Raw genomic sequence first — 23966 nt, 5'->3', positions numbered from 1 at the left:
GACAAACCCAACTGATTCACATGGCACGAATGTTTTGTCCAAGAAAAAAACTATTGTGGTTGAGGTATGAATGCGGGGCGTGCTTGGGAAATGTTGTACAAACATTCACAGCTGGCAGCAAAGGTTCAACAGTTGCAAATAAATCCTCTTTATATTGTACATAATAAGTAACAAAGATTAAAATAAGCAAACGTGTCAGAAAACGTGCCATGTCACTGGATCCGTTCGCTTCTTGAGGCATTCGATGAACCGATTGTTGAATGCGTTTGGGCCGCACAGAAGAACATGGGGAGGCTCGCGACATCTTGAGATCTCCGTTTCTAGGAGCGGCTCGTCTATTCTTCCGTAGTGAAGCTCGTCGCCATACTTGGGCTTCTCTACTTTGGTCTCCTGCATGGATACAAAGCGCAGGTTTGCACTTCGTCGAAGGTTCAGGACAATGGCACACTGCGCCATCTAGTGGCACGCTTACAACATAAGGGCACTGTTTTGACAGTCAAACGAGGCATATCCCTCAATCAGTTGTGTGGTGGAAAGGTTCCGCATAAGGCCAATGTACTAAAGACTCGCGTTTAAACGTTTGCATTGTTTGCATTTCTAGCCTCGGCTCTTTTAACCTGGACAAGGTTTTTTATATGGCACTCACTTAATGTGACAATCTTTGTGTGTTACCTTTGGAAGTTGAAGTCGTTTTGTCTGTTTAAGTTACTTTTGGTAGAGGACACGGTCAAGAGACATGTTTTTAAAGGGACCATTCTAACAACAATTATCCTAGATTTATTTGAATGAACTGGCCTTTTATCATTTGCTCAAATCTGCTCTGGGATCCAAACGACGTCATCGTCACCAAGAAAAGAAAGAAGGTCGCTAACACGGACAAGTTTTCAGATCCTCTGTTACGCAACGTCATCAACGATGCCACAGTGGAGGCACCACAACAGAGTATGTAATCGAAGTACTGGCACGATCAAAGGCACAAGTACCATTGTGCAATCATGTCTATTTGCAGCAGCCTTTGTCAGCCTCTACCAATCGCACAAACTGGTCCCCAAGACATCATCGGGGTGATGCAAGGGACTGGCTGGAACCTAGCTTTATTGTTCGACATTATCATGAGAATTGGCATATTTGTTATTCTCAGATGGCGGTCTTTTTGAGTGAGACAAACTTGCATTTTACCTCCATGGTCCCTTTAATTGGGCTGAACACTTTGGTACTTTCTGCCTCCGTCAATACTGAAATATATGATGCTACACGTATACCTTATGGCTAACACATTATTGGCCTTTGTAGGCTCCAGCCAACATTGAGGCAAGACAGCTGAGTATCTTTTGCGAAACCTTCGGAGTCTGCCAAGAAAAAAAAAAATAAGCAAGAGAAGTTTATTATATAAACTGACACTCCATTTGGTCAAAGCTGTACACATTATCCTTCTACTGCTAAAAGCATGTCCAGAGAATACTGAACAAAAAATTTGCCTCTTGATTCTGAGAAAAAACGGGAATGACATGCCACTGCCCTTATTTCTTTAAGCAAGAAATGTGAAAAATATTCGACGTATTTTCACCCACCGCACTGAGGCAGTAAAGGATGCTAACGTTCCAAAAACGCTTGAGCTCGTCAAGCTCCCTCTTGAGGTAGATCCCGTCGTACTTGTCCACACCAAAGAGGAGGCGAACCATCGTGTAATCCCCGTCGGCACTCGTAACGTGGCGCATCACTTGAATCATGGGTGCAATTCCAGTGCCCGCAGCAAGTAAGAGCAGGTGCTTATGCTGCAATTTAAAATGCGACAATTTCTGGTTTATCTTTATATGCAAAGAGGGAGAGTGCGCAAATCTGACTGTTCTTTGCAAGCAGTTGATCACCCAATTTTTTTTTCCTTGTAGACAGTGCAGTAATCTCACAAATGGCACACACGAGTTTGAGAAAATCGGTCCCCCTTCAGAGCTCTACTGGACGACACTGGTCTGTTCTCCGGAACAATTTGAGCTTGTTTAAAATTTCAGAATCAGAAAAATCAGTTGTACTAGGGTGTGTTCGGTGAATGACAACAGCTTTGGTAAATGAAAAGACTTTGGTCCGTTAACCCGTTAACAAACGTGCCAAACACTTTGAAAAGTTCAACGTGTGACCATCTCACGTCACTGTTTCAGATATGCTCTATATTGCGTGCAACACTTCAGTGTACAATGTTGACATGCACATAATGTTAATGCACTTGCTTTCCACATCCAGTCACAGTACCGTGTTAGGCTTGTAGTCTAGCTTTCCAAATGGGCCCCTCCATTCCACAGAAGCTCCTTCTTCGAGTGTCTTGATGTACCTTGACATCACTCCTTGTGGGTAAACCTGCGCAGAAAAGAGTAATTTCCCAGCTTCCCCATATTCTACAACTCTCATGAACATACCTTGATCAAGACTTCAAAGAAGCCAAGGTCAGTTGGGCTTGATATCGGAGTGTACTGGCGGGTTGTAGTTTCATCATCGATGCATGCCCTGGGGGTGACAATAAGACAACATTGCTACAGCACTTAAATGTATGGTGGTTTAGGCGCATCAGTGCCTACAGAAGTGGTGTGCAGTCGTCTGAAAAAATTACAACTGATTGAATCTATAGTGCCCAAATTGTTTGGATATACTGTACCTCATGATAAGATGCTGGCCAACAGTGAAGCCAAGACAGGTGAAGTCGTCGACTTCAAATGTGTATATTGAGCAGCATTCTGTTACTTTTTTTATTTTTTGCAGCTTGAATGGCTTGTAGTAGTCTGGGCTTATCACAGGGCCTTTGTCCTGGTGGAAAGTAGCAGACGATTAGGTGTTTGATTAATACAATACAAAACACGATTCTAGGCGCAACAAGCGTGTAATTATAAAAATCCTTAACAATCACAATTCGGTTTGAAAGGCTGCAGGTTTTTAACCCCACAATAACGTACGCAAACGAGGAATTGTCTTTTGCAGCACAAATGCCGCGAGCTGGCCTGAACCCAAAGGGGTCCCTGAAGGCTTCAGGTGGTTGATTTCTCATGCTGGCTCACGTGATCGGCTGCGCGTGTGACAAAACGTAGAAAAAAAAAACGGTCCGCGCAGACAATCAATTGAGGCCATATGAGAAACCCGCGGAATTGCGCGCCCCGTGCCGTATGACCTCGTAGGATGTGATCAGTACGTTTGTGATGCCACAAGCAGTTTTTGCTACACCACAAGGTGCATGCACGGTCTTAGAAATTTGACTTCAAAGTGTTCCCATGCACGCGGAAGCTTGTAAAGCTCGCAGACGGTTCCGCGCTGTTACGCATTGTCTGTTTAGATAGCAAGTTTAAATTAGACTCAAGAACCGCGCGCACATACAGACCTGTTCACGATTGCCGCACAGCAGCTCTCGCATGCACTCAGATTCCCAGATGGCAAGTTCCTGCTCGTAAATGTCGTTGACGCAAAGTGTGCAGCCATTTCCGCAGCAGTCTGCAGGCGCTGGCTTTCTGGGCTTGCGGGCCAGCTGCTCCGGGGAGATGCGCTTTTCAAACGGGAGCTCATCGCCAACTGACAACCCTTTGTCGTCCGTCATGAATCGAAAAGACTAAGCTGGGCCTGGACCCGCAGACACTTCAGCAGATGCATAGGGCTTTTAGGTATGTGCAACAAACTCAACGAGCGCACCATGAAGCAGACGATATAAACCCTCTTGGCATGGCATAGGCGCGGTAGACGCTTTGTAAACAAGCCATTATATTGATGGCGCTACTAGCTTTATACAAATAAGAAGTGGCAGATTACGTCAGTAAAAATGCAGCGTGTTACATTAGTGACAAAAAAATGTAACCTTTAAATAAAAATAGAATGAGCAAATTGCAATTCTGTGCATATGTAACTCTATGATATGTAGCTCTTCTCCAGCTGACTGTTTTTTCGAACATAGCAGAAATAAGCCTGCGCTCGCGACCACATTTGGTGATGCGTGATGAGTCTAATGACATTGCATGGTGCACAACGGGGCAAAGCAGCCGCGATGTGCTGGCGTATTTCTTAGACGCGTTTATTATTAGGGGCATTTTTTTTACCTGAACTGGCTGCACTGGTCCAACCTGGTGCAAGCAGTGCAGCATATGTTCATTTTTTTTACTAATTGATATCCCCAGTAGCACTCTGCACTGGTCTGCACGACGCTGCACTAATCTGCACCAGTTCAGGTAAAAAAAAATGCCCCTACTGTCGCGTCGGCTGGGGGAGCGAGCGCTCATCTCAAGGCGTTCGAGTTTGGCGGACATGCAGCGCCCTCTCGTGTCCTGCTGCCGTGGGCAGTACAAGAGCAGACGCCCCACATGTTTGCATTGACTAGCAAACAGGCGGTCGAACCTTATGAATTTATAACGGAGTTTAGCGAACAATTTACCAGTATCACGTACGTTGCCCAAATGTTGCGGATTTCTTTTCTCTCCCGTAAACAGCACAGCAAGCTTCCGCGCGCGCCGTTGTCGTGCGGGTCAGTGATGGAGATAGATAGATAAATAGATAGATAGATAGATAGATAGATAGATAGATAGATAGATAGATAGATAGATAGATAGATAGATAGCTAGATAGATAGATAGAGAGAGAGAGAGAGAGAGAGAGAAACTTTAACCCTAGTTGAAGTGTTGAAGTGGGCATATTTGTGGTTGGGGTCTTCATTCCAAGATTCTGTTGGTACGGCCTGTCTTTGCTTATTCCGCGAGCAAAAGCTCCGTTTCTGGGCAGGAGCTGGCCAGTGTACTCCCCCACTGCTCGCGTGAGGAATTGGGGATGGGGAGAACATCTCGGATTAGCGGGATTTCTCGTCATTATGGTACAGTGTGCCTAGGGCTTGGCAATAAGTACATAGAGAATCACAAAGAGTAGGATGGATGGCGTATTGCTTGTATTCACTGGCGAGGCACACATACAGGCAACCGTGTGAGTGCGCCGTCGGGCTCCGCAGGATGGCGCGGTACTTGTCGCTAAGCACATGACTGTGTTGCATGTTACAAACTCTCCCTCACTGAACGCAAAGTATTGCCTCGAGTCCAATGTGAGTGCGATTAATAACACCTCTGTTGACACCACCGTTGAGAATCGGGTTGAAATGGAGCAGACGATGCACGCCGGTGTTTTTTTTTTCTTCGGCATGCGGGCGCAGTGGCCCCAGCCCAGCCATGTCCGTGGCGCACCGGCCATGTCTGCGGCCGTTTCCAGTGTTGACAAGCGAAGAAATTGACAGCTAAACTTTTCAATGAATACCATCTATAGTCATGTTGGGTGCGGATGCATTTTAGTGTGCAGTTGTCTCAGGATGACTTCCTTTTATTTCATGGCCTGATCGGTGACTAGTGGATAGAGTTGTATCGCTAGTCGATAATGTTGGGCGTTAGTGGTAAAATGCACCTTCGCTCGGTGCTTTCAAATTTCCTCTCCTTCTATTGTCGTACCTTGGGATAGCTGAAAACAGGAGCTTCAGCGGTGGACGACGCAACGAGCAGAACTGAATAACACAGAAGTAGCTAGTTTAGCCTACACAAATCGCCGTAATCATGACACTGTTGCCGTTGTTAGCCCCATCCACAAGGAGGCCTGAATTATGCCGTGATACTGCGAACTCAGTTTGTTGCTTTATGCGGTTTAGTTTTGCTAAGAATAGCGTAGTCTAAGTTCAATTTCAGGGACAGTGGGAGACATGGCGTTCTGTCAAAACAACCTAACATGTCAAGTTTTTTTGCATCTCGAAAAACAAACTGCGCACAAATAAACGGGGACGAGAACACATGAAGACGGCACAAGCGCAGGCCCACTGTACTAGAAAGAGATGCATCATTACCAACTCGCCCAACTCTCAACCCTTTTACAATTACTTTCTAGTACAGTGGGCCTGCGCTTGTGCCGTCTTCATGTGTTCTCGTCCCCGTTAATTTGTGCGCAGTTTGTTTTTTGAGATGCATCATTACCAACTCGCCCAACTCTTAACCCTTTTAAAGTTTTTTTGACATTTGCTTCTGCAGCATCAGTTATTTAAGTGAGCCCAAGCTGCTCTGCGCAGAGCCGCACTTCATTAGAACGTGTCCCCTTTCTTACAGCAAAACAAATTTTCAGAAAAATGTGTTGTAAGGGATCTAATGTGTTTGAAGGGATGTGTTTGAAAGGGATCTAATGGACCACTAACGAGTCTCCAAACTAACTCTTTACAGCGATTCACACGTAAAGCAGCAGTGGCTGGGAAAGCTAAAAAAAAAATAAGCATGGTTACTGTGGGCGTGCTGTAGAGCCCAAATGATTACAAATGCATCAAACGTGTGCGTGCATTGAAAATAATAGATATCCTACATCTGAGCCATAAAGCCGGAACTACTGGGAAGTATCAACCAGCGGGGAAAATATAAACAAAGTGCATTATTTTTCCTACTTTATGCATTTGTGTACGCACCAATCGTCATAAATCTACGGCAGTACCAAACCATCAAGGCCAATCTACAAATTTATATAAGGGAAAAAAGTTCGGAATTTCGGCCCTAAATGCTAGTTGTTGCTGACGTGGGAACGGTCTTTTACTGTAGCTCATTGGTATACGAAAAAATATTTGCGCAGGGCTTATCCCTGCCATGACTTGCAGGTGTAAGCAATGACACCCGGCTGATGTTACATCACTAAGGTACACGCGCTATGCAATGCGTGAAGCACGGATGAATTTCACTAGCACTGGAAACGACAAGCTTCTTAAAAAATGAATACAGCATCGCAATTCAGGTGAAAAATGCAATTCATGCGTACGAGAGAGAAAGAGGACTTTATTTGGTGCCTGAGGTGGGTTCTGAAGGGTAGACATCTTGCGAGTAAATATTTATGATAACGCGCTTGCTTTGAGAAAGCAAGGTGGACTAATGCATGTTAACAGAAGCTAGTCGACGTAAAAGGGCCAAATAGAAAAAAATGGCAGCAATACAAGCATGCAAGACTGGCACTGACTTCACATCACCCGTCACGTACTCGTGATTCACTGTCTGTTCTGCTTCACCATCGCTTATACACAGCCATCATTTACCATTGCATACTACTGATCTACTTAGGCCAAGTAGTGACCCCGGATACCAACCATGAGGCAGAGAATTATAAGGATAATAATGTGGTGGAGTGCATTCGGCAGGCATTATCAGATAATGAATGGCGGCCTACCATTGTCCCTGAAGAAGAAAGTGTACGACATCTGCATCTTACCGGTACTCACCTATGCGGCAGAAACTTTTGAGGCTCACTAAGAGGGTTCAACTGAAATTGAGGACGACTCAGCGAGCAATGGAACGGAAGATGATAGGCGTAACACTAAGGGACAAGAAGAGAGCGGAGTGGGTCAGGGAATAAACGCGTGTTAAGGACATATTAGTAGAAATTAAGAAGAAATGGGCGTGGGCAGGGCATGTATGCGATGGCAAGATAACCGTTGGTCATTAAGGGTAACAGAGTGGATCCCTAGAGAAGGCAAGCGTGGCAGGGGGCGGCAGAAAGTTAGATAAGCAGATGAGATCGCGAAGTTTGCGGGGATAAATGTCGCAGTTAGCACAGGACCCGAATAATTGGAGATTAATTGGAGAGGCCTTTGCCCTGCAGCGGGCGTAGATAGGCTGGTGATGACTACCGATTTATATGAAAAGTAAACCCACGTTACTGCTACATCACGTTGCACTTTTAAATTGCTGATTGAAAATGGAGTGAAACCACATAGTGCCTAGTCTGTGCGGCCAGTGCATGCAGTGTCCTTTGATCGGCGCCGCATGGAGCTTGCAACATATGAATTGAGCTAAAATAGCTCGATGCACTCCCTGTTGTGTCTAATGACAGATGATAATTGGAAGCCCTATGTCATAAAGCTTATTAGATTAAGGGAAAAGCGCTCAGCTTGCGACTTCCATCATATGACCACCTGTGCACTTGCAAGTGGGAAAGCTCGGCCACTTACCTGCTGTTTCCTCAATGCTGAAGAACCAGTCTGTGCGCCAAATAATTTTTATTTTCTGCCAAGTGGAGTGCCAAAGAAGATATTTTACCCCGGTGGTGGGCTGAAGTCCGTGCAGCAATAATATCAGAAGCGGCTTATAAAAAACAAAAGGCAGTTTATTTCCCAGCAAGAATTCACATGAACACGGAAATTTCTTTGGATCAAGCAGACTTCCTGCATACTTAAAGTCAGTACAGCAGTCGAAATTGATCGGCCATGTGTAAGAAACACTTTTGAAACAATGTTTGCGCGCTCGTTTTGGGCTAGCTTGTCAACACAGACGGGCAAAAGTTTGTTAGCAAGAACCTTATTTGCCATAAAATACTCCTTTATTCAATCGAAAACTGCACAAGAAAAAAACTTTACCATGATACTATGTAAGTACATGAGTCCTGTAGCCTCTAACACGTCAAAAGTTGCGACAGTACCCTGCAAACCTACCGCCTTGCCTAACTGCTTGGCAGCCACAACAGCAAGCAGCAGCCGGCACTATATTCTCGAGCTGGAAGCACGCAGTTTTAACACTCACAGGGGCACACAGCAGGGAGTAACATTGTGGCCCCTGTAACGATAACTGAATGAAACAGCAGAAAAAAAGGATCATATCCCGGCCATTTGAACTCCACGAAGAAATAAGTAACAGCAATGAAAAAGGCAAGTTTAAGAACAACAACAAGAAAAATCAACCCGTCGATCGGAAATGCAGACAGAGCGAGCACTAAATGCCACAGCTTCCAAGGCAGGGAAGCTGGTTTGCCGACGCGATGCAGCCGGTGTCGTTCTTCAGGCCAACGCCGCCCAGTCGACGAAGGCGCGTGGTCCCTTGGCAGTGATGTCGCCCCGCCCGTTGGTGCTCAGCACGGTGCCGTCCTTCTTGCATATAACCAGGGTGGGAATGCTGCTGATGCCAAACTTGGTCTTCAGTTCCCTAGAACGAGATGCAATGAACGAGGTGTTCTAATTAACGGTGCCACAAGGAAAAAAAAGACTTTTGTAACCGGCCTTTTACACCGTTCACCGTTTTGCACCATTTTTTTCAGTGTGCACGCACTCGGTAATTGGAAGACAGTGGCACTAACAGACCCTTGAAGAATACACCAGCAATGCTCCCAGTAGTGCAATCAACTACACACATTTAAGTTCCCTTGCCTATTATTGAAATAAAACAGAGAGAGAGAGAGAGAGAGAGAGAGAGAGAGAGAGAGAGAGAGAGAGAGAGAGAGAGAGAGAGAGAGAGAGAGAGAGAGAGAGAAATAGTGCTAAAATAATATCTAACTTGAGGCACAATTTACCCGTGTGGAGCATCTTATTTCTATATTGTAAATCCGAAACTCTAGCCTACGCCTTGCTTAAAGCAGAAACTTGTCCACGTATACCCAAGCACAGCACTTGGCAGCAATGGAATTCACATGAATTTGATGAAAAGAAGACCTGAGTAGGCTGCTGCTGTTGTTGATGATGATGATGATCAGCCATTCACTGTGGCAATGGGCTGGCACTTTCCTGAAACCTTAGAGGAAGAGGTTATGCCAAAGGAACGGTCAAGGAGCCTGCTGAGGCCACTCCACAAAGGTGCCGGAGAACAAAGCAGACCCAGAGAACTAAAATCCAATCGCCATCACCAAGGCGCTATTGAGATGACAGGGCAGGCGGTGCCAGACTGGCTGCATGGGTAGGCAGAGAAGAAAAAGCTACTGGGATAGCTGCAGATGGATTTTTCAAACAGGTAGATGAACTGGTGACTGGCTGTACATGCTCACCCAGAGTGTAGAGATAGCGCAACGTTATCAGAACACCCCAATGGCTAGGAGTATTGGACATAGGTAAGGCATGTGACAGTGGTGACTGGGAAATCTTGAGCGGGCGTGACCTAGCCGGGAGCAACACTGACTCACTTCGAGCCATCTGTGAGAATGGAATGGCACAAGCAGACTGGGACGGTCATGTGGCTTCGCCTGTTAAAGCTACACAGGGACTGAGGCAAGGATTCCCTCTGTCGCCCCTACTCTTCGCGATACAGTTTCCGACCAATTTTTAGGGGCGAAGCTCCTTAGGGCGTGGGTCTGTCCATCCTCGACGTATGTATGTAGCCACCTCTAGTTTAGTTCTTGGATTGTTTACTAGATGGCGTGGCTACCTCTAGTTTAGTTCTTGGATTGTTTACTAGATGGCGGGGAGCGTTGTAATAAAATCCGTTCGCTGTTGGCGCGCGCTCGGAGTCGCCCGATGCATAAGGCTGCAGATGTGCGAGCCCGCGAAGCAGAAGCGCTCCGTGAAGCTGTGCGACGCCGCCGCCAAGATCCTGCCGTACGAGAGCGGGAGGCCGAAGCGTGTCGTCTGGCTGCGCGCCGCCGCCGCCAAGATCCCAGCGTTCGAGAACGAAAGGCCCAAGCGTCACGGCAACGGCGCGAGGACCCTGCCGTACGCGAAGCGGCACAGCTGCGGCGCGAAGAGGATCTCCAAAACGTCAGAGCAGGGCCGTACCCAGAAATTTTTTTCGGGGGGGGTTATGAATTTTGGGAAGGGGGTAGTTTTGCTGAAAGCAACAGTAAGTATTGTTTACGTGCTGCCTGGAAAAGATTTCGGGAGGGGTTCGAACCCCCAAACCCCCCCTCTGGGTACGGCCCTGCGTCAGAGAACGGGAAGCGGCGAGAGAGCGCGCGTATCGGCAGGCAGACCCAGATGCAGTGAGAGCTCGTGAGGCGTCTGCAAAACGCATCAGGCGAGCTCAGCCCCAAGGTGCCAACGCGCGGTTTAAGCGAGACTTTCTAGACGTTACGTTCGGACACAGATGTAGTGGGCGAACTTTCACTGAAGAGTCACGGTTTTACCGATGATTTCCCCTCAGGAGCTTCGCCCACTCATCATCATTCACCCCGTGGATATGCTGTGAATTTTTGTATGCCCTAGTTTCCGCATCTGCCTGAATATTCGTACTCTACCATGGCACCGTAACGCACTCCATATATACAATGTATAGCACCAACCAGTATTACGGACTTTTTAAACCCATCTCGCTCGATTTTCCGGACCTTTATTTTTTTTTAATCGCAAGTCAAAACACACGCAAAACATAAACATCACTGCCCTTTCCTTTTTTGCAGCCTCAAACCCTATTGCATGTGCATCACCAGCTGATCTTGCACACAGCATCAACAGCAGGCCCCGCTTGCTGCACAGTCCCGGAAGCCGCATGAAGGCAGTCAATCGTCAGTTGCCATGGTGGCCGTTTAGTTAGATATGGTCGGTTGTGCTATTTGCATCACCGCTTCAACAAGCAATCGTGGTTTCGTTGCCAGTTGACCTAGCTATTCATACAGCAACGTAGTGCCTCGCAGAAACAGATTGAAGAGTTTTTCAAGCCACTAGGTCTTTTTCTAGTGTGAATTCGTTTTTTTAGGACTACCCAATTTTTTGGACGCTATCCCAGAACCTTGACTCCATAAAGTTAGTTGGCGCCTGTATACACCGGGTGTCCCAGCTATGATGCACCAAGATTTAAAAAAGAGCATTGGTGTTACTCGAAGAAAACCTCGTGCATAATGTTTCCAGTACAGTGGAGTAGCAGGCAGTAATTTTTTTGTTGACTTAATTAATTAATTGCAATTAATTATCTAACTGAAGAAGTACTGTCCCAATCCTTAAAGTGTCAATAAGGCACTTGTAGGTGCCCACAAAATTAACCTCACCGCAGTGTTTTCAGCGATGAACTAATTGTGTACTCATTTATCCCGACTGATAAAGAAACCCTGCGAAATATGAAAAATACCTTGTGAAGGCGCTCCTGCCTGCACTGTAAAGCAGCGCTCTTGAACAGGCTGCGTCTGAGTGAGCCAGTATGAAGTTTAAAAAAAAAAAAAAAAGGAAAAACAAATTGCGACCAAGTTTGTGCCTTATCTCCCAGACGCACCCCGCGAAACTTGCAGTTGCTGCTCCTTTCGCGCAGGCCCTTATCAAGGTGACACGCTATCTCTTTGGGCAGGTGACAGGCGAAGCAGTTGCTTTCAATCAGCTTATTTGGGGGCGCTCGTTGGGCGAGCATCGTCACATAGTATTTTTCGTACTTCGCAGGTTTTTTTTATCAGCCAGATTAACTGAGGACGCAATTAGTTTGTCGCTGAAAACATCACAGTTAGTTTCCTCTCGTGGGTACCTACAAGTGTCTCATTAACACTTTAATGATTGGGACAGTACTCCTCGAGCTAGATAATTAATTACCATTAATTAAATCTCATAACGAAAAAATTACTGACCACTACTCCACTGTATTGGAAACATTATGCGCTAAGTTTTGTTCGAGTCATGTCATGCCCTTCTTTTAATAAATCTTGGTGCGCGACAGCTGGGACACCCTGTATATATCAGGGAAGTAATACAGCACACCAAGAATTCAGGCCAAGGCTTTAGGTTGGAGCACAAAATTGGGGCGAGGGGGTAGCCCTCCCCACTACGACTTTGTGACCCTAAATGACTGACCCCGGAACTGCAGCAGCTGCTGCACATCTGTGCCCCGGGCATGAGTGAGCACCGGGTCTGTTTTAACTAGGACAAAAGTGTTGTCACTTATTAAATGCAACCATCAACTTTTACTCAGTGCCTCGGTCACCACAGCAAAACACCTCAGGGTTAGGCTCACCGCAGGCGCAAACAACTTCCTTGCTGAACAAGAGACCAAACCCAAGACTAAAGAAGCCTTCAATAGGTGCATGTTTAAGGTTAGAGGCAATCAGCATCCCATATCAGAGAACAAACTGGAAGACATCTTAGTTCAAATTAAAAGGAAGAAGTGGAATAGGGCTGGGAATGGTATGCAGAGAAGGGACAACTGGTGGACGTCAGGGTAACAGAGGGACCATTGTGCGACAAGACTAGCAGCAGTGGAAGACCACTAACTCGATGGAGGGATGAGAGAAAAAAAAAAAAGTGGACTGGCAGTGAGGAAAGCATTGGTGAAAGCGAGGTATGGGAACAAGCTGCTCCACCTGCCTGACACAAAAGTAGATCACATTTTGCACACTGTTCCTGTGGGCCAGCCAACATGATGGATAGAGAGGACCAGCACGACCCCCATGGCAGGGGCCCCGTCGAGGGTGTTTTTGGACACAGGTGCAGCAATCAGAGGCTGCAGTGGCTGGCATTAGTTACAACAAAGCTAGCAATGTACTGCACAAAGTAACAGGAAACACGCCCGGAGGTGTTTTCTGGCAACTTGAAGGGCAACAGTATGCTGGAAAAGGTGAGGGGAGAGTGCCGCGCCAAAGTCAAGTTGCGTCTTCAGCGGGGAAACGATCAAGACCAAAGCGCCCGTGGTTGTGGAATGCTGCCTATTCACCTCATCATACACTGGCACATGCTAATGTTGCGGAGATGACGAAGAGATGTTTTGAATACTAGTAGACACACGACACACTGTGCATAGATTTTTTTTCCCCCATTCTTTTTGGAAGGGGTGAAGCCCTCCAATCACTGCCAGATGGCCCAGGAAAATTCTCGTCCCCAGAGGGTTAACGCAAATGAGAAATCCTCGATTCTGGAGTGTTTTCGAAAGTGTGACTCGGGATTCGAGAGGGTCCAAACGGGGCACTCACTGCTGCAGGGGGTCGCCGAACTTGACGGCATACCAGTCCCCGTGGCTCTCGCGCATGTAGCTGAGCATGTCGTTGGAGGAGCGGTCGGAGGAGACGAAGACGACCTCGACGGGCGCCGCGGCCTCCTCCTTCATCTCCTTGTAGGCCTCGGCCAGCACGGGCGTGAACATGCGGCACGGGGGGCACCAGTGGGCCGAGAAGTACAGCGCCACCACCTTCACGTCCTTCAGCACCTCGTCGGCCGAGAGCTCCTTGCCGTCGCCCATGACGAAGGTCTTGCCCGCAAAGATGCCTGCCATGGTCCTCCTCCTACACGCGAGAGGGCACGGCAAAAGATCAGGCTGGGGGCCACAGAAAAGCTTACTCTACAAGAAGGAAAGAAGCTCCATGCTGGCTTATGTAACAAAAATTCAAGGGGTTTCAAAAACTTTCAAGACTTTCTCTGTGGAATATTGAAGACCGCATTGTCTGCTAGGAAAGTAAAAGGGGCTTGACATTGAGGCTTTAAATGATGAGGAATTGCTGAAAACGGAAACATTGGTGGAATCAACATTTCAACAAGATTGCTTGTCTTCACACAAGTCTTCTTACCAAAACATCGGCTACAGCAACATTTCCCCTCCAACAAGTTCTCGGAATTGTTTGTTAAAGTTACACACATAAGCACTTTGAGTGCGTTACAAAATGCCTACTTTTACTTGACAAAGAAGATGAACAAGCACTCCCTCAGTACTTATGTAACCTCATACTGCTTTTATGCCCATTGAAACGGAAAATTAAAGAAATCCAAGGATACTTTTGTATTGATTTCGTAATTTCCCACAGCAGTTTTTCCCTGCATACCTTTACACTCTTTTTTTATCACTCTGACAGCTACTTTTTCAAAAAGTGGCCATACAGTTCAGAAAGATATGCAGTTCTCCGGGGATTTTACAAAAGTGGAGCTCTTAGTAACAGCTGGATAGGTTCGACAGCATCACAAGCTAAGATGTTCAGACCCCGCTATATTTCTTGTTTTTCTTTTCTGAGGCGTGTTTACATCTTTCACCCATAAAAACAAACAACCCATCTCAAGACTTCTGTCATGCTGAACGTATTGCTGCGGCCCCTGAAACATTCTGAGCCAAGCCAAGATTAACATCCACTCATGCAATCTTTCTCATGCTGGCTGAGATGCTTACAAGCAAGCTGCATACATGCTAGCACTAAGTATCCCGTACAATGGTTAGAGAGGAAGGAGGCAGTTGTGGGCGCTCTGGAGGGTAACAGAGAGCCCTGCAACATCATTGTTTCGATGAAGGAGTACATAGTTCCACCAAAGTGAGGTAAGAAAGCCTTGTATATATTTAATAGGGTGGGCGATTGATCGACTAAGCTTCCAGTTAACTGATTAATGGTGTAGTCACAATTACTTTTTTTAACCGGTTAATGGGTTGAAGTCATGTGAGTAAACTGAAACAAGAGTGCCACGTTGAAATTGTTAGCAAGCGTGTCGAGGATCATATTTGTGTTCAAATAACCCCCCTGACGTCACCACAGAAAACGATGCAATTATGCTCAGTGATTGATAGTGACAGTGATTGAAACCGAAAGCTTATAGCCAAGACAGACTTAAAACTGGCTACATTTAATACAAATTTACATTGTACAAAAATCAGCGAGCGGGCACTTGCAACATTTGGCTGTTGTATAAACCAACTCTGTCACAAGTAAACCACAATTAGCTGGCTTCCCCTGCATTAACGGCGAGTGCCGATGTTCCTGATTATAGAAAAGTGTGAGAACTAATTCTTAAAATATTATTTTAGGTCATCATTTTTTTTCTAAACCAAGGCAACCAATTTATCGATCAATTAACCAATTAAAGCCGACCGATTAATCAGATTAAAATTTTTAACCGGTGCCCAGCCCTAATATTTAACGCTAATAAAATGGACCTTCTGGCTGCTTTTGACTTGTACAACTCGGCAGCACACCACGAGTACGAGGCATTTAGCATGAGCATTGCCACGTCACGAGACTTGCCTCATTGCCTATATCTGCCGTTGTTGTGCCAATCACACTTTCTCTCTGCTTGCTGTTCCTTTTATTTTCATCACCATCTTTCTGTGTGTGGACTGGCATGCCAGAAATAACTTCTCTGGCTGGCTACTTCACTTTCCTCAAGTAAAGCTTTTCCCTCCATCTTTCCCTCCAGCCAAAGAATATTGCATAGGCAAAGCACGATATAATGAAAGAAATGGCCTGACGTGCAGTTGCACTTCTGGCAATGTCCGGCAGCGACACGAGCGACCATTTGAGAAAGCAAGCATGCCGACATGCTCATTCAGGAAGTTGGAATGCCAGACAGGCTTTGACAGTACCCAACATGCTTATGACCATGTTGTTTGGTGAAATTCTTCACTGCACGACATTTGTTGCTCCCAATCGCATAATAAAAAGCACCATCGTGCCTTATCCTTTATCGCCCATACGCAAGCAAGACACAGCCAGAATCGAATGTCAACCCACCATGTCTTTTCTTTCAATTCATTGTAGAGTGTCGAATATCACAAGTAGACGCGTGCTAAATCACTGCTACTCACAGCTTTTATTTCGTTCCATCGTTACTAAAACAATGGAGCCATTGTCTACAACACCTGTGCTGTGACTCGGCCCTTATTCTGCACTGTCAAAGCCTCCAAAAAGAAATATCAAAGCTTGCTGCGATTTGTTTCTTTTCTTCACCAACATTTGATGTATGTATCCCCAAGACTGAGCCCGCACGTATGAAAACGGGTCAATATTAGAGGTTCAACCAATCTTCTGTGTACTGCGGAAGTTTTCACCAAGTAGCATGAAGGAATGAAATGGTGACATTGACCACTTTTTCTTAAGTGCGACAAAAAAAAAAAAAAAAAAGAACGGACATGGCGCGTTCGGAAAAATTCGCGCAAATTTTAAACATAACAGAAAAAAGAACAACCTTGGAACATGAAACCTCGTATCTGGGGCCCACCTCGCTGGCCGGAAGCAGCCTTGACGAGTTGAGCACGGACGGTTTTGCCCCGGGTAGACAGTTTTTAGTGTGCCGTACAGGAAATTGGATGCGGCTGTTTTGAAACGAATCGCAGAACCGGTCCGACCAATCACGTCAACGATACGCTCAGAGCGCGGCGGTGAAATGACGACACACCGTCGATTCATGCCAAAAACTTTTTTTTTTCCTCCTACGCGCTATTTGGGCATGAGCGGACTCGCGCGAACTTGCCAAAGCTTGCTACGTGGTCGGAAACTTCCGTTCCTGACACACCCCATCGCAGACACCATTACGACCGTGGACCGTGGCAGAGATCCATTCGCGCGCCGTTGATAGTTCAATACAAGGATACGTGCAACGTCCGCTTTCCGCGTCACCGCAGCGAAAAACATCGCAGCCTCACAGGCGCTGTTACAAGGAACAAGTTTTACGCGGGCACATAAAATATTTGTAACGAGGACGCGAAAAACTGCACCGAGAACGTAAAAGGGGTCACATAGAACACAGCCGTTCCTCAAGGCTCGTACTAACCGACAGCATGTTTGTTCGAAATAAGGTTGCGTGAATCTCTCAAACATTTACAGCGCTTCCATTTACAATCTGAGCTCGATTAAATCATTTGATTCACCACGCCTCTCGGATCGAATAAGCATGATCATTTCTACCGTTCGAAATAGTCCAAGAGAGAAGACGGAAGTGGCTAATAAAACGATTCACCAGAGATTGAGTTGACGAGTAAAATACATCAAAACTTGGATGCACGCGTATTTTTATCCAGATTCCCAATGGAAAAGAACACCCAGCTAGGCACCAATCCGTTGACTTGCATTGTAACGCGACTTGGCAGTTCGAAAGGCTCGTAATGCGGTTGACGGTTAACAGCGCTTCCAAATCGCACAAAAAAGAAAAACAGGTTACCGCACAGAAGCTGGTTATAAAAGAAGAAAACGATACGTACGAATCAAAGATGAGCTACTCGGCGAAAACAGGAACCTCCTCTAAAGGTCTAAAGCACAAGCACAAGCTGCTGTTATTGCCGATATTTGGGTCAAAAAAGCATCTCAAACGAACCACGCGCCACCTGCCATGTCAAGGCCAGTACTAAAGAAATTGCGAAAAGGGGTGAACGAGTACACGGTAGAACAAAGTAATGCATTTGATAGTTTTTCAACAAATATAATTAAAAAAACAATATTTTTTGGTTATTGGTTGAACCCCTGCACTACTACACACAATAAATTTGACATAATGGTGATGATGATGATGATGAAAGGTTTCTCTTTTGAATTGGGGCAGAGCCTTTTATACAACTCTGAATTTGGGTGACGGCATGCGCCATCTAGACTATCTTAGGCTCTTCGATTTACAGTCTCGGATTCACCGCGGATAGTCCACGGGTAGTCCGATTATTACCAGAAGCCTCCAGAAGCCATAGAGATACATGGGAAAATCGAACGCCGGACTGCTTCTCGGGCAGTCCGCGGTGAGTCCGAGACTGTAAATCGCCCCTGTCGTCTGCTACACTCCGGTTGTGAGGGACAACAGTGCCTGTGCTTTAAACCGCCAGCTTTGATGCTTTAGCGCATTAAAAAGCGCATTTCCAGTAATAAATTTACTTTTCCAGCTTCTGACACCTCTGAATAATTTCAAGCTGTATCCTGCACGTGTTCGCAACAAGCGAGGAGAGAGCGAACAACTTTCTTCAGGGCACCGGTCAAATGATCGTGTGTAACTCGTCCTTTCTAGCTTATCTGCGAGGTTTTGTGCTCAGAGCTCCTCGATAAGTATCCAAATGCGTAGGCTTTCCTAAAGTATTCTTGAGATGCTCTTACGAAGATTAAAAAAAATTGTGTTGTGAAACCTTGCACAACGCACGCCCGTTTTGTTGCCCGATATGGGAAAATAGAAAGAAAATTGCAGTTACTGTTTCACGACGGCTTTCCTCCTCAACTCGTGAAGTGACGTATTGGTAAGAAGCCATCATAGTTCGCATCTAGGGCATTGGTCGCCCGGTCATCACTTGGATTCCCGGACTAGTTTAAGGCTCCTACTTCATGGCTCCTACATTATGGCTCATTAAAGTTTCGTACTACTACTACTACTACTACTACTACTCCCCCTAGCTCGTCTGCACATGTCGGCACAGAGCCGATAGAGCGGGCTCGCAAAGGGTCAGATAAAGCTACAACATCGGCGCCACGAATCGATGCAACTCGCCCTGCGACTGAACAGCAGATGTCTGATCTCTGATACGACAAATCAATATACATGGTCAAAATGGGGAGACGAGCTAGTTGGTGAACATCCATGAGTGAAACTTAGCGCAAACTTAAGCGCTGGTGTCGTTTCCCTTTCTCGTCCCTGTGCCTTTGCGCTTAAGTTTCACTCATGGATGCATGGTCAACAATATTGTGGGGAGAGAGAGAAATAGAGAGAGGGGGTTTATTTGCACTGTACTTCTCACTGATTTCCACTTAGTTGCTGGATGGCGCTTGGCCGCTGTCGCGGCCGGGCGCGCGCACGGCCACCGGAAGTTCAACGGCTCGTCCCGGAAGTCAGGCGTCTGCTACGCTTTTCACCCGCTGATAAGCGTCCCCATCGGTGCATTTTGGCAATTTGTTCTCACTTTATTCCATTTTGGCTGTACACATCGCATTCAGATCGCAACTTATGCTATACCGAAATATGGGACGTTAATATGAAGCAGAATTTAATTGCAAGGAGAACGAAAATGTCACTTGGGTCTTGGTTTGAGAGGAGACGGCGCTGCTCGAACGGGATTTATGCTAGAAACTTATGTTAGGGATTTATGCTAGAAAGAAAACAACGTGGGCCCGGCGTCAGGCTGTAGCCAAGTTCGTGCGCCCGTTCTGTCAAAACAGTTGTCAGTAAAGTGGTCACTGCAGAGCGTGCTGCCTGGGAATGGAGAGCTAGTTACACGGGCACAGTTAACCACGGTTAAGGAAGAGCGCGGTTAGACAAAACCGCAGTTTGCTGCGTTACACGACAGACGAAACTGCGGTTACGTCGCTAACGATAGTTAACGCAAACTGAGCTTGGCCAGTTCGGTCACGCTAACCACAGTTTCCGCGGCCGCAGTGCTCAAAATCACACAATTCAGTTCGGACGCAAGTGGCGGCGCATCAGCGGAGGCGAAAAAAAAAAAATCACCTGGCGTTCGGAAGAGACGAAGGTTCTCAAACAGCGGGCGCCCCAAAGCTGTCCCCAAGATGCGCTTGCTTTCTTAGCATCGCTCTCGCAATCAGCGCGACTGCCCGTCAGCAGCGGCTTGTTTCCCGATCCGCCCGATCAACTACGACAAAAGCCGTGCTAAATTTGTAAATTCCGCGCGTCGTCCGCCATAAATGGATATAGCAGGCAATCTTGAAGCGTTTTCAGCACTCGGAAACGATCGGCGCGCGCGTCGGCCGTTCCTGTAAACACGCCGGCGCGCCTGCCCGCACGGCACTGCTTGCGGCCCGAACCGGCCCAGACCACGGCAGCAACAGCTTATTGCATCGCCGCTCTTCGAAATCAATTTGATCGCGGAAAAGAACTTCCGCATGCGAGAAAATGGATGTTAGTGCGGTGAAAAATTGTGCTAAGCTGAAAGTTCCCAACACCGAACAGACAAGCAAACCAAGCCGGTTGCGAGCTGTTGGGGAAGCCCCTCTTCTCGCCGCGCACGAGTGCGTTGCGTTTGTGTCGGAAGCGAATGCTTTAACAATATTTCTTTTTGTCTACACTGCTTCTCTTTTGTTTTTTATCGTGAAGTTAAAAGTGTGCATTTATATTTGTTGCGCTCATAATCAAGTGACTCCGGTCACCAAACTTGCAATTTCGCGTGCAACATCCAAAACCGCAGTTTGCGATAACCGTGGTTAAAGTTTAGTAACCACGTTTAAACTTAACTGCGGTTACTTTCGCTGTGTAACTAGGGTATAAGTGTGCCACCCAACGCCGGTATAAATCCGGCTTAGAGCGAGGGAATCTGCGTAACAAGAGCTACAGCTTAAAAACGAAACTGATATGACATTTGCGTTTCGCTGCGTATCACGCACGTCGTACCGAATATTGTAATACTTCCAAGTGAAACGTCTTCCCAGACGACTACTCTGGTCTGCTTGTGGAGTTGACGGCGCAACAAGCAGGCATTTTTGGCGGAATGCGTGCGAAACCAGCCCATGCGTAGCATGCGCTATGCTGGAACGGCCCGACTTCCGGGACGAGCGCGCGAACTTCCGGCGGCCGTGCGCCGGAGAGCTCGAAGCGCCATCCAGCAACTCTAGTGGAGATCAGTGGTACTTCTTAAAGGGACACTGAAGTTATTTCTAAACATTGCGGGGTTACTATGCGCAAATTGTAGTCCGGAGTCCCTACGCCATGTTTCGACCACTCTGGGTGCGTTTACGCGAATTTATTTAGTAGAAAAATCAATACGAAAATTCTCTCCTCCTCTCTGGATCCTCGCCCATTTTCTGTGGCGTTTTCGTGTGACGTCAGTAAAAAATGACTTGGCTTGAATGCGCTACTGCACGGCTCGCCGACTTTCCCACAGAGTCAGTCGGCCTAGCGTTTAGTCCGCCGGCCGCCGGCGGGTCTTCGCAATTCGCTGAGTTGAAACTAAGCCACGATACGTTTGTGAATGCAAGAATGTACCTTCTTTAGTTTGATAGTTTGTACACTGCATCAAGCTCCAAGTCCAGGTCACTCCACACAAGCGCTGCGACTTTCACATGCGACGCTTCGCTGACTGGTACACTAGTGGGAAAATCTAAGGCCAATTGAAGGCGGGAGAAGAGTCAGCGAAGTTAATATAGGTACTAAGGAAATAAAATCAACTGAAACTTCTACCGTACAGCATAAAACTAGGGTGCAGGAGGCACTTTTTTTGCGCTGGGTGAAAGCACAGCGGTCAGCAGCTCGACCACACATCTGCGAACGCTTTTCCAGAAATGCATGCAAAATTGCTACACGTGAGATATTGTGGAAATTTGGGGGACGCTTACTGCACGAGCGCTATACAACGAATAGTCATATAGGCTGCTTATTGCTTATTGTTTATTGACAAAACAATGTTCAATAGCGGTCTGTCTTAATTGGTGCCAAGGGGAGAGGCGGCACTGAAAGCCACCTGACTGGGCCTTTGACACCAGACAGTACACGCAGCAGACAACATGAGCGCAAGATACTTCAAACCACATTGCAAAATCTCAAACGCTCAAAGCACACTATATCAAACATTAGATCGAATAAAATATCAAGCATTCAAACGCATTGCAAATTATCAAGCGCATACAATAAAAACACATACAGAGTCTCAAACACGATACGGCAATATAGGTGAAAATGACAGAATTTGTGGTCAACACATACATCACCAACTTGACACATAACCATTAAGGCCAATCGAAGAACATGTTCGAAGAACACGCTTGGACTGAAATAACCAAATGTACACAAAAATTACGAATGTTGGAGGATATGCTTGAAATGCTAAAACTAAATAAAGGTGTAATCTCTTTATACATATATACGTTATATTTCCAACACCCGGCACTGCTGGCTCGTGGTCGAGTGGTCTGGAGCGCTATGTTACTTTGCAAGTTGCAAGTTCGCGCATAACTTGTAAGTTGATTTCTTCGCTTTCGGTCGATGTTTCATATACTGAATTCACCATTTTTGAGCCGTAACAACCTGTCGAAACTACCAGATTGGCCGAATTTCTTCATCAGCCCTTCACATCCTCAAAAACTGCTTAACGACCCCTGACATCCGCATCGTCTGGGCTCCTGGACACGCCGCCATCCCCGGCAAAGAAGCGGCGCACGCCGCGGCTCGCGATCTGATGCACCGAGCCATTTCCGACAGTGGCCAATGTTTACCCCCTCAATATCAACCCCACCCACTGACTGGCTACACGGAGATTCTCGCTCATTACAGGCAAACTCGCCGTCGCCTCCCACCACCACACTGGCGCCTGTCCAGAGAGGGAGCTACAACTTGGCGGCGGCTCCAAACGAATACCTACCCACATCCCAGCTGCCTCCACCTCATCTTCCCCACCCAACACCCTTCCCTCTGTGCTCACTGTCCCCAGCCTGGCACCCTCTACCGTATACTATGGTGGTGCAAACGTACTCCGGACTTGCCACCAATTCCCAACCCCACCTACGAGCAGTGGAGGGCTTCCCTGGCCAGCCCAGACCCGGATATCCAGCTTAAGCTGGTGACCCGAGCACGGACGGCCAGCCGAAGTCAAGGCATCCCGGTCTAGGGATGCCTTCCAAGGGGCGAGGCCCATTCATCAGCCTCTCTCTCTCTCTCTCTCTCTCTCTCTCTCTCTCTCTCTCTCTCATTGCTCCACGAGCGAGTTCGCAGAACGCGCGCAGACTGACTCTGACGCGCTAGCGAGTTCTCGTGGGCGTGCTGTTGACATAAATACCGACTGCTTGCGGGCAGTGGGCACAGGCCAGAATCAGCCGACGCTTGGCCTGGTGCGAACGCGCTTTTTACATACACGCATGAGTGAGGCAAGCTCTAAATAATGGGGAAAAGCCACGGAGGAAAAAAAAGCTTAGGAGAGGTCCTGACGTCACACCCAGCGCAGCCGGAAACGCCATTTTTGTAAGTCGAATGGCGGACTCTTTTTCCCTCTCTCTCGGTGCACCTTCTCCGCCTCCTCCGTCCTGTATCGCCTCTCGTCGTCTGCATCTGCCAGCGCCGAGCCGGCGGAAATCAGCTGATAGGCAGGTAGAAGGCCGTTTTGCAGCGCGTGACCGTGAACCTAATTTAAAGCGCGGTTACACCGTTACACGGCCTTCAGTGTGGCCGCAGCAGTTTTGCGAAGCGGCTCTCTAACAATGCCGCAATGCTCGGTGCCAAGCTGCAAGTCGCGATCGGTACCCAAGGAATTGGGCGTCACTTTCCACCGGTTAGTGCATCATTCCGCTGACTAGTATTCCTGTACATTTGTGTGCATTCATCCTTTGTTTGCAATCGCCGCCGTTTATTGGTTCCCAAGCGATGGAGAACACCGCAAACAGTGGGCGAACGCTGTGCGGCTACCGGACTGGAAAGTGCCCAAGTTTGCATTGCAGTTTCACTGGCAATCCCAGAGATGACTAGTCAATTAAACGGCCGTGCTATATATATATATATATATATGTAAGCAGCACTTCATGCAGATTTCAAGCTAAAAAATTGTGGAATATTTTTACCGTTGTTCGCGTGCCTTCGATAGAATTTTTTGCGAAGGAGGAGGATGAGGAGGAGGAGGCAAAACGTTTTATTGAGCAAAAAAAAGGAGAGGGTGGGTGGCGTCAATAAACTTTTTTCGCCAAGTTTCAACTTG

The 23966-nt window shown here is 47.0% G+C and overlaps 2 protein-coding genes across 4 annotated transcripts; both read right to left on the bottom strand.

The window, feature by feature from the left end:
* Positions 1–124: 124 nt before the first annotated feature.
* Positions 125–3704, bottom strand: LOC144162697 (NADH-cytochrome b5 reductase-like). Its single transcript, XM_077693335.1, has 6 exons — positions 3362–3704; positions 2648–2796; positions 2412–2499; positions 2248–2352; positions 1572–1775; positions 125–390 (listed from the first exon to the last, which is right to left on the bottom strand). Exons 1-6 carry the CDS (start codon positions 3572–3574, stop codon positions 196–198), a joined length of 954 nt encoding a protein of 317 aa, XP_077549461.1. The 5' UTR covers positions 3575–3704; the 3' UTR covers positions 125–195.
* Positions 3705–8100: 4396 nt separating this feature from the next.
* Positions 8101–17709, bottom strand: LOC144162692 (nucleoredoxin-like protein 2). Of its 3 annotated transcripts, none has more exons than XM_077693330.1 (3): positions 17571–17709; positions 13594–13902; positions 8101–8933 (listed from the first exon to the last, which is right to left on the bottom strand). In XM_077693330.1, the coding sequence occupies exons 2-3, from the start codon at positions 13890–13892 to the stop codon at positions 8789–8791; spliced, it is 444 nt and encodes a 147-aa protein (XP_077549456.1). In that variant the 5' UTR covers positions 13893–13902; positions 17571–17709; the 3' UTR covers positions 8101–8788. The 3 variants fall into 3 exon arrangements, with proteins under 3 accessions (XP_077549456.1, XP_077549457.1, XP_077549455.1); XM_077693331.1 differs by having other exon boundaries at positions 13594–13899; positions 17571–17677; XM_077693329.1 differs by lacking the exon at positions 17571–17709 and adding an exon at positions 16592–16794.
* Positions 17710–23966: the final 6257 nt, after the last annotated feature.

This window comes from Haemaphysalis longicornis, unplaced genomic scaffold (assembly GCF_048455015.1).
Source record: "Haemaphysalis longicornis isolate Haplotype H1 unplaced genomic scaffold, Haemaphysalis longicornis Haplotype H1 scaffold_12, whole genome shotgun sequence".
Taxonomy (NCBI): Eukaryota; Metazoa; Arthropoda; class Arachnida; order Ixodida; family Ixodidae; genus Haemaphysalis; species Haemaphysalis longicornis.
The sequence above is the reverse complement of the archived record's forward strand: the minus strand, read 5'-3'. Positions and strand labels throughout refer to the sequence as shown.

Excerpts from the sequence above, each read along its gene's own strand:
- LOC144162692 (XM_077693329.1), bottom strand. The coding sequence starts at position 16,779 with ATGAATCGACGGTGTGTCGTCATTTCACCGCCGCGCTCTGAGCGTATC. Across the intron at positions 13,903-16,591 it reads GGCTGCTTCCGGCCAGCGAG|GAGGAGGACCATGGCAGGCA; the intron begins GTGGGCCCCAGA and ends TCTCGCGTGTAG. Across the intron at positions 8,934-13,593 it reads TTCGGCGACCCCCTGCAGCA|GGAACTGAAGACCAAGTTTG; the intron begins GTGAGTGCCCCG and ends ATCTCGTTCTAG.
- LOC144162697 (XM_077693335.1), bottom strand. The coding sequence starts at position 3,574 with ATGACGGACGACAAAGGGTTGTCAGTTGGCGATGAGCTCCCGTTTGAA. Across the intron at positions 2,797-3,361 it reads TGTGCGGCAATCGTGAACAG|GACAAAGGCCCTGTGATAAG; the intron begins GTCTGTATGTGC and ends ACTTTCCACCAG. Across the intron at positions 2,353-2,411 it reads TCTTTGAAGTCTTGATCAAG|GTTTACCCACAAGGAGTGAT; the intron begins GTATGTTCATGA and ends TTTTCTGCGCAG.